This window comes from Watersipora subatra, chromosome 11 (assembly GCF_963576615.1).
Source record: "Watersipora subatra chromosome 11, tzWatSuba1.1, whole genome shotgun sequence".
NCBI classification, from domain to species: Eukaryota; Metazoa; Bryozoa; class Gymnolaemata; order Cheilostomatida; family Watersiporidae; genus Watersipora; species Watersipora subatra.
This window is the reverse complement of record NC_088718.1, coordinates 33,898,027-33,907,895: the sequence shown is the minus strand read 5'-3', so window position 1 is coordinate 33,907,895 and position 9,869 is coordinate 33,898,027. Positions and strand designations below refer to the sequence as shown.

The following is a 9,869-nucleotide window of genomic DNA, read 5'->3' as shown; positions in this document are numbered from 1 at the left end:
TAAGGCATATTTCTATTCTATAACTATATCGAATAATGTTGCACAAAAGCTCATTGCATTCATTAATATGTTGCTACAGTTTGCAGCCAGAATGTGCTTTTTATGTGCAATAAAAGACGAGTTATGAGCGTCAATCCATTGTAAGCCGGGTTAAGATACCTGTAAGGATGCTACATAAATCTACAAATTTTCAATTTATATAAAAATCTATCAAATGCTACTAATCTATATTTAAGAACAAAGGACTTAAACGGACCATACTTGTAATACATGCAAGAACAAAAATTAGCATTTCAAAACAAAAATATTTGTATCGATTGCTTGGTTAGTTGCGGTTTGGAATGTTGCTTGCGATAGAATGAGCATCTCCTGACTCTCTATAACTTGCACAATGCCTTCTGATCTCAACTCTTCTGCAGAGCAAAACCTTTACGCGTTGCGTTTTGCACAAACGGTTATAAACTTTTAGCTGCATGCGCGCTAAGCACAACCTCTAGCCTAAACCTAGTCATTCACATCCCATTGTAAATTTCAACGGTTTTTCACACACACCCAAGTATTAAGGCTGCTTTAAACAAGAAACTGCTAATCTAGGGTGTACTGCTACACCAAGTCTTATTGAATCTTGCCACACTTTCGCATATACCTAAAAAGGTTTGGCCTGCTGGAAAGTTTAGGTTTCCTTGAATCCACTGCTCAATTGTATAGCTCAATTGTTCTTTTTGTATTCTTTTAGATACACACTTTTGTTGCCGAAGGAAAGATGTCTTTACATTCCTACAAAATACCTCTGCTCCTATTTGTAGCATTTTTATTAATGCTTTACATCATTTCTCTTTCTCCAAGGATCACGAGAAGTACTGGTAGTAAGCAGTTGTTTCCTCTCTTCCTCTCTGTTTCTCTTTTATAAATGGATTTACACAAAATCTTTGCAGATTTTATTAGGAAGTGCAGATACTTTTATATCATTTGTGATTATTCTGACGTTTGAGGCGATCTGACTGGCAGGATGTTTCAACATTAAAATTGACAAAACTTGATCGCGGTTTAAACGCTGTGAAAAACGTACATCAACTCATTCGGATCAGGTGAAAGTATGATTACCACTTCTATAATTGCAAACAGAATAGAAACGCATACTGCTTTAATTTCAACACAATAGCCAATATCAACTATAGCAATGATAACAACTAGGGATGTCATTTTGCATGCGTTTTTCTTTTGAGCATTTTAACCGTGATCATGTTTTGTCAATTTTTACCTTGAAACATTCTGCCAGTCAGATCACCTCAAACATAAGAAACAATCACAAATGATAAAAAAATACGGATACTTTCTGATAAAATTTACTGAAATTTTAAGTAAATTCAACTTAAAGTTAGTAGAAATGCTAAGAAATTTAAACACTCACACATCAAAGTATTTTCTTGCTGTTCAAAACGCTGACAGCCACACTTTTCTGTCATACTTTTCTGTTTACAGTAATATAAAATTATTTAGTGATTAAGATAGATATTATTCTATTGGTGATTTATCCATGTATATATTTGAGAAATCAATCAATTTATAGGGTATCTGATTCACACTAGATGCAGGTAGTAATCATTTCGTAAGGTAACCGTATTATGATCACCAACTTCACATTGTGGCTCAGTGAGCTCCTATGACTTTTCCTCACTATCGTGAAATCCAATTTAAATGTTACAGTTAAAATGGGCAAAAAGCAAGTGTTCATGTACGAAATGATATATTCATTGATCCCTCGCTACTCTTCAGTTTACTCTTCACGGATTCAATACTTGGCGGAGTAACGAATACTCACTAAGAAATTGCAAATTAACACAAATCTCTCACATGTTCTGGCCTATTGAGGTCCTTCCACAAGCATAATTTTGCTAGCAGTCGTCACATTTCACTAGTTTCCTAGTTTCCTGCTACGTTTGGTTAAGTGTTTGAGTGGTACACCAGGGCTTCCCAACCAGGGAGGAACCAGGGCTTCCCAACCAGGGAGGAACCAGGGCTTCCCAACCAGGGAGGAACCAGGGCTTCCCAACCAGGGAGGAACCAGGGCTTCCCAACCAGGGAGGAACCAGGGCTTCCCAACCAGGGATGAACCAGGGAGGAACCAGGGCTTCCCAACCAGGGAGTAACCAGGGCTTCCCAACCAGGGAGTAACCAGGGCTTCCCAACCAGGGAGTAACCAGGGCTTCCCAACCAGGGAGGAACCAGGGCTTCCCAACCAGGGAGGAACCAGAGCTTCCCAACCAGGGAGGAACCAGGGCTTCCCAACCAGGGAGGAACCAGGGCTTCCCAACCAGGGATGAACCAGGGCTTCCCAACCAGGGAGTAACCAGGGCTTTCCAACCAGGGAGTAACCAGGGCTTCCCAACCAGGGAGTAACCAGGGCTTCCCAACCAGGGAGGAACCAGGGCTTCCCAACCAGGGAGGAACCAGGGCTTCCCAACCAGGGAGGAACCAGGGCTTCCCAACCAGGGAGGAACCAGGGCTTCCCAACCAGGGAGGAACCAGGGCTTCCTAACCAGGGAGGAACTAGGGCTTCCCAACCAGGGAGGAACCAGGGCTTCCCAACCAGGGAGGAATTCCCTTAGGGGGGAGTTTTGAATATACAAGGCGGGAACAGAGGAGTGTCTGATTTGATAAATTTTTAATTTATGTCCTGTGGTGCAATGTAAGTTTAGGTTACATTGCTAACTAAAACACAAGTTGCTAATAATGGGCTACTCGTCAGAACTCAGATATATGTGAACGCAGCCATCCAGATTTTGAATGGATAGTGAGTTAAGCTAGTCATGAACCAATTCACCGCCATGCTAAAGGATGTTTTGTTGTGTGCTGTATATATATATGTATTTGTATATATATATATATTTAAATAAATATATATATGTGTATATATATATATATATGTATATATATATATATATATATATATATATATATAAATACACTCATGAACTGCACTGATAAGGCTTCAATAGCCGAAATAGTACTGTCTGTAGCATGAGTATATGCTCCCTCACTTCGGTTTGGTTAATATAAATTTATACATATAAATACATATATATAAATACATACATATATATGTATGTATTTATATGTATAAATTTATATTATGTTGTTATCTGTTTAGATATGTACAATAAAATGGGATTATAATTTGCATCAGTTGTTTTTAGTCATGCGAATTAAAAGTGCGGCGGGAATCAAATTTATGAAAAGGCAAAGGGGGAATTGAATGAAAAAGGTTGGGAATTGACCCCTGTGGTACACCCTTAATCATGTCACTTAACTGCCCCTGACTCTTCAAATAGTCTAATGAACCTAAAAAAGATGAAAGCGGAAAGATGAAAAAGTGACTTCATTAAATATAAGTTTATTAGTTGTTATTTCACGGATTTTTACTTATCACACCTGTTTTGGTTAACCTTGAAATGTGAACGATACTTTAACAACTTTACAAATTACTTTAACTCTACTTTGCGACTGAAACAAAAACTCAAGCGATTATTGAGATTGATTTTTATTATTTGAAGTACAATTATGACTTTGCCAATATGTTGTGTTGCTGCTGCAAAATTTTCTCGACTTCCTCAAACTTTATTAGAATATAATATATTTTTATATATAATTATAATATTTATTTATTACATTATAATATAATAACCTTGAGCTTTATCAATGGATCATAAGAATTGTTAAAGAAACTCATCCATTTTAACGAATACTGTGAATACAATTGCTGTCTGTTTGTATAGGTCCGCAGGAAACCATTCACGAAGAGTCGGTTGTGACACTAGATCTTTCAGACATATTTCCTGGTAAAGCCTGTTTTGCTTATTGTTTCCCTTTGGCAAGGTGTCATTTTATAACTTGGCTAATTTTATATTTACTTTGTCATCCAAACCTTTTGTTTGTAGCATTTTGACTAGCAATTAATTGCTTTAGTAAAATGTGTTCTTATTTTTAAATTATTCAAATAAATGTAGTTCATTAGATAGAGAGGCAAAAATTAAAATTATCAAACAACAAAACGATTGACTATGCGAAAAGTAAAAACGCCTGCAGTATAGTTTGAGAATTGTTTTCTCTGAATGTTGACAATAAACAGTGCTATGTCCTCAATTTTATGTGGGTTATTGAATAGCTCATTGAAGGCTCAGATTATTCTATACCTTTGTGTCGTAGCAAAAATCTAAAAATGATATGGTCAAAAATGATTTAACTGGTTGGAATCTGTAGATGTATGTTTGGTTCAATCAGTTGATCTACGTTAGTTTTAGAAAGTTTTACTCCTAAAATGTACTCAGTGATTGAATGTTTACTGGTTCAGCATCAGATCAGTGATGATCCAAAACGTATAAATACTACAGTAGTTGCCAACAGCTACTGAGTCTATTTGGTAGATACTATGTTTCTGTGTTGTTGTAGAAGTCAATGAAACAACTCCTAGTTATTTGCTCGCTATTCCGGAGAAGCCACTTGATGTCTTGAAAGTCATTGAAGGTTTGGGTCCAATTTCATTGTTAAAATGTTCAGTGTTGAAAATTAGAACTCATTTTACATTCATAGTTCATCAATAACAAAAGAAGGCATTACAGGAAATTGTTTCAGTGCATGTAATTGTATTCTGTAGAATTTTATTTGAATTAAACAAATTTTTTACTTTGTAATAGTAGATTGAGAACATGGTCCACCAGAATCGTAGAAAAACTAGAAAAGGGCTTATTAGTTGCTAACTATATTAATACCGAGTCTTATAACAGGAATTGTGTTTTTATGTTGTTGCAGAAGACAATAGAACATCGTCCAAACAATCCTTAACTACTACAAAGAAGCCATCAGGCCCGCCAAAGTTTCACCTCATCATGCTATTCTTTAGTGGTGAGTCTCCTAAGTATACTGTTGCAGTATTTTAGTAAATTGTTGAAATTTTGTTGAATTGCTAAATTGTTGAATTTTTGTGTATTCAATAACAGCTGCCGTTCATAAAAGTATAGAAAATGTTATATTGCTAGATAAATTAGAAGAAAAGTTATGATAAAATTTTCACTACTTATTGACTGACTTTTGTATATAGCTATAGTACAGTTTTATTATTTGGCTATAATATCAATTGCAGCTGTTTTGCTTGCTGCAAATTTGAGAAAAAACTGATTTTTTTAAAAAAAACTTGAAAGGTTTTGTTAGCTACACATCATAAAAGATCAAAATTTTCACTGGTACGATCTTTAGAAATACTTATATCCTGGTAGTCTAGTGTGCTGTCAGAGATAAGTAGGTGTGCTGTCAGAGATAGGTAGGTGTGCTCTCATAGATAGGTAGATGTGCTGCCATAGATAAGAGGTTTAGCTGTCATAAATAGGTGGGTGTGCTGTCATAGATAAGAGGTTTAGCTGTCTTAGATAGGTGGGTGTGCTGTCAGAGATAGGTAGGTGTGCTATTGAATTGCGAAGAGTAAGTATTCACACAATAATTCGAACACATGGCCGGTGGATAATTATCGTAGTGGTTACGCTGGTTGTGCAGCATTGTGTTGGTGTTTGAAGCCAAAGGTTGCTATTTTGTATCTTGTATGACGCAGTATTTTTCTCCGAAATACAACTGTGGCTTCAAACTGACATGACTCTTATTATCTATACTCTTATTATTTACTCTTATTATCGTAAAGGTTTTATTGTTTATATGTTCAGATAACCAAATCCTTACTATTTAACAAACGCTTTCAGCTTATGCTAAATTTTTGCATTGGATTCATTTTCGAGTCTCCAATAGGGTAATTACCATGTAGGTCAGACATCACTAGAAGCAGCATTTAGAAGGCAACCACAAGTTTGTGGTTCTGCTGGATCTGCTCAAATGACTACTTAAGGTGTGTTTACGCCAGAATAATCTGTCAAAGTTCTGTTTTTGTCATTGGGTTGGAAAGGCTTTTTGTTTGTTTATGATTTGAAACATTTTTACAAAGAACTAACGTCAAACCAACTCAGCCTCTGACTATCCAAAATTTGTCACCTTTTTAGCCAATAAAATACAACATTGATATCTATTCCATTTGTTTGTATTTTTGGCGCTATTAACATTGCAAGATATTATTGGTAAACACCATCTTATCACTGTCTCTGCAATCCCTCTGGTTAGAATAGGGTATCTGCTTGAGTATCGATGTGTCGTAAGATGACTCCGTACCCCTACGACTCATCTGCACAGGCAATTGCAGAAGGTGGCCATCAGTCAACCTTACATTAAAGGTGTGATTGCGCCAAATTTTAGTTGATTTTAAAAGAAACTATTCTTTTTGTGTATCAGTTAACATGTTGTTTGTTGTGTTAGACAATCTTATGTCAATATATTTGAAGATAATAATGGAAAAAAAATTGATCGCGGCAAAAATGCTCAGGCCAAAAAGCATGCCCAGACTTGCCAAAAATGATGTAACGAGTGATACAATCTGTCTCTATCTCTCGTATTCGCATCGGCTATTGCGATAAAAGTCTAGTTCTACACGGCTCTATTGGCATATATTTTATTTTTTATTTGCTCATGTTGGCTGGAATAAAATTTTAAATCCAGCTACAGATACATCATTATTAATGTCTCAAACGCCTCAAATAAGGGAAATTAAAAACTTGTCATATTAGCTTCCTCTAAATGCTGTGTAAACATCTGGGTACCGACTACGATTCTGCCGGTCTACGGTAATTAGGTCGTCAGTTAACTTATTTCATCACAGCCTTTGGATCAGCAAAGTTCTCAGTTGCTACCCACACCGGAACCTAGCTACTAAACGAAATAAGCATGCCACCATCTTTGAGCAGAATATGTTTGAGTATATGGTGAAACCAACTGCATCCCAAAAAGTCATGTATAGTCAACATTATTTAGGCATTATCAGTATCAATTTGTAGAAAAGATTTATTGGTCACATTCGATTAGTTAATTCAAGTACAAAACAAAGGGTTTTATGAGTTGACCAAAATAGTGAACGCAAAACAACGTCAATTTCGGTGAAATCAATTAACCAACCGATTCTGACAAAGGATTATTAAAGCCATTCTTGCACCTGTAAGATATCATAATATCTCAAAGAAGAAGACCGCCGGAGTTGACCTAAATATGTCAGCTGTATAGGACAACTATTATCTCGTTATAATACCATCACAGTAACATTCCAAGAATAACACTCATTTACGCAAGCTATGCAATGCTTACGGTTTTATTTATATTGACAGACATTGCTGACATTAATTACTATGAACAATGTCTAAAGCCAAATATCTCATCCTGTCTCTGCCTTCAAGATTTATTCTTGATACATTTCATCATACCTAATGATATATTCTGCGGTGAACTTTTGTCGTGCCATCAGTGTCTAAAACATACAATGTATATTTTGTCTAATGTTGTGCGCCACATATACCAAGTTGTGTTTGGCAATGTTTATACTTTGATGTCAATCATGCTGTCACAGTTTTTGTATATAAGAACGGTTTTTAGCTTTATATCAGCAGTTAATTTACAAGTGATTGCTATGTACACACTGTATCTGACTCAAATATATTATCTCGCTTAATGCTTAGAGTGAACGTCTTGTTTCACGCCGAACCCATAAGTGTGAGGACAGCACCCCCTCACATTCTGGTGTCAGAAGTAGCGGAAAGAGTTGGAAGAGAGAGCGTTAGTTGTCAAGAAAGACAGAATTAAAGAGATGGCAGATCGTGACCAGCAAAGAGCTGAGGAGAGGCGAGAGGATGACACAGATACCATGATCACACTGAGTGAGGTAGAAGATGAAGAGATAGATGCCATCGAGGCACTAGAGAGTAGAATGGAAGAAAGACACGAAGATGCCCGCCTGTATGCGGATGAGACATACGGAAAGCTGACAGACCATGTAGAACGCCAGGTAGATGAGCGGACCAGACGCTTGGAGGATATGCTAGAATCCTTAGCAGTAAAAATTGACAATATGGACAGGAGAGAGCCAGCCTTAACAAGCTCTCCTCTCCGTAGGTTCCGGGACAATAATAATGACAGGAGGGAGCCAGCCAGCACAAGTTCTCTCCTCCGTAGGATCAAGGAAAGTAGGGGTAAGTACAGCCATTATACTATGCATGCCAGTAATAGAAAAGACTGGGTGAAATTTGGCTTGTCCTTCACAGGCAAGTCGATAGACGAAGATTTCGAGACGTTTATCGAAAAATTTGAAACATGTTGTGTGTTGAATGATGTCCCTGAAACGGAATACATCGTTATTTTGCCATTTTATCTAAAAGATTTGGCCGCAACTTACTGCAGGGAGATTGTAAAAGAAAAAGGCGAATGTGTTAGTTATGGCACTTTAAAACGTTTATTGAAAAACAAGCTAAGCGCTTCCCGAGGTGCCGAGCAGGTGGCGATGGAAATTTCGGCAATTAGACAGGGTGAGAGCGAAACTGTAAAACAGTATTACGAAAGATTTAGAAAAATTGTGAGCCAGAGTGAAGAATCTGAAGAAAGTTCATTTATATTGCTTCATTTTAGAAAAGGCCTTAAGCCAAAAATTCGAGAGAGTGTGTTAGCTTTGGCAGGAAAATCTTTGCCCGAGCTTTTACAAGCTGCCACGAGTGTAGAAACGGGACTTACGAATAACGGAGTTGATGTCGCTCTCAACTACAATTCGACTCCTGATAACTATAGAAGGTCAAACAGATTCCCTCCTCAGAACAACCGCTTTGATAAACGTAGGGAGACAAAGAGAAACTGTTTCGAATGTGGGGACGAAAACCATTTGTCTTTTCAATGCCCTATTCGAGAATTAAATACCAAACAGAATTTCAATGCAAATAGGAACTTTCAAAATGAGAGAAAGTTTCAGAGCAGAAACCCACAGACAGGCGCATTCCGATCCAATAGCTACTCACCTCAATCATGGGAGCCGCCGAGGCTACAGCCACAAATGCCTGGATATCCGTGGATGCCACCGCCATGGTGGTTCGGTCAAATGCCTGCATATAGCCAACAAAACCAGCCAATACCGTCCGTTGCTGCCAGCGAGCAAAATGTTTTTGCTGAAAATAAAGCAGAACTCATTAATAATTGTACCATCTTTGCATCTTCTGCAAATGTTTTAATTGAAGACAGTGTGAATGAGATAGAATCTCAATCCGAAATTACATGTTTTGCGGATGCCGAAGATAAACTTTTACCTGAGTTTGATAATCTTGGTGACATAATTGAAAAGACTAATAGTACTGATGAGACAGCCGCGGTTGTAATGACTCATAACAAAGCGCTTAGTGTTGAGGTTGAAATTGAGATTACGGCAAGAGCTGTTATTGAAGCCCCTATAAGCAACTCGCTTGAGGCAGCCGAGCCACTCCCTGTAGCTTTAATTCTAGAGAGCAATATAGAGCTTGAGGAGACAGTAGCGTTCAATGCTTTTCAATGCTTTGAAAAAGCTGACAAACATGTGCATATTGTAACAGGAGAGTGTGCTGCTATGCCAATGTGCGCTGAGCAACCCCTATGCTCTAAGCAAGGGAATCCCCCAATTAAACAGTCATCAGAATTCATTCATGCGTACCAAGCTAATCGAAAAGTCCCCATTAGAAAGCTCCCCTTGATTCATTTAATTGGCACATTGTGTGTCGTAGCATTTGTCAGCGCACAAGCAGCAATGATCTGCAAAACAGGTCATACAATAGCCAGGTTTCTGTTACTTTCATTGTTGCCATGCGTACTACGTGACACAACTGCCTTTGAACCGCTGATTGAGAAATATTCCAAAAATCATGAAAAGAAGCAAACTGTTGAGCCTCGAATTTTTGAACTACTACTAATTTGTACCAAATGCCATTACACTTGGATAC

General features: G+C 37.5%; 1 protein-coding gene across 1 annotated transcript; it reads left to right on the top strand.

The window, feature by feature from the left end:
- Nucleotides 1-391: 391 nt before the first annotated feature.
- On the top strand, nucleotides 392-7,700 carry LOC137407994 (uncharacterized). The gene is made up of 6 exons (XM_068094384.1): nucleotides 392-454; nucleotides 737-866; nucleotides 3,777-3,839; nucleotides 4,450-4,524; nucleotides 4,810-4,928; nucleotides 7,599-7,700. Exons 1-6 carry the CDS (start codon nucleotides 392-394, stop codon nucleotides 7,698-7,700), a joined length of 552 nt encoding a protein of 183 aa, XP_067950485.1.
- Nucleotides 7,701-9,869: the final 2,169 nt, after the last annotated feature.

Coding starts and splice junctions, on each gene's coding strand:
- LOC137407994 (XM_068094384.1), top strand. CDS start 392: ATGCCTTCTGATCTCAACTCTTCTGCAGAGCAAAACCTTTACGCGTTG. Junction 3,840..4,449: donor TCTTTCAGACATATTTCCTG/GTAAAGCCTGTT, acceptor GTGTTGTTGTAG/AAGTCAATGAAACAACTCCT. Junction 4,929..7,598: donor CTCCTAAGTATACTGTTGCA/GTATTTTAGTAA, acceptor CTTAATGCTTAG/AGTGAACGTCTTGTTTCACG.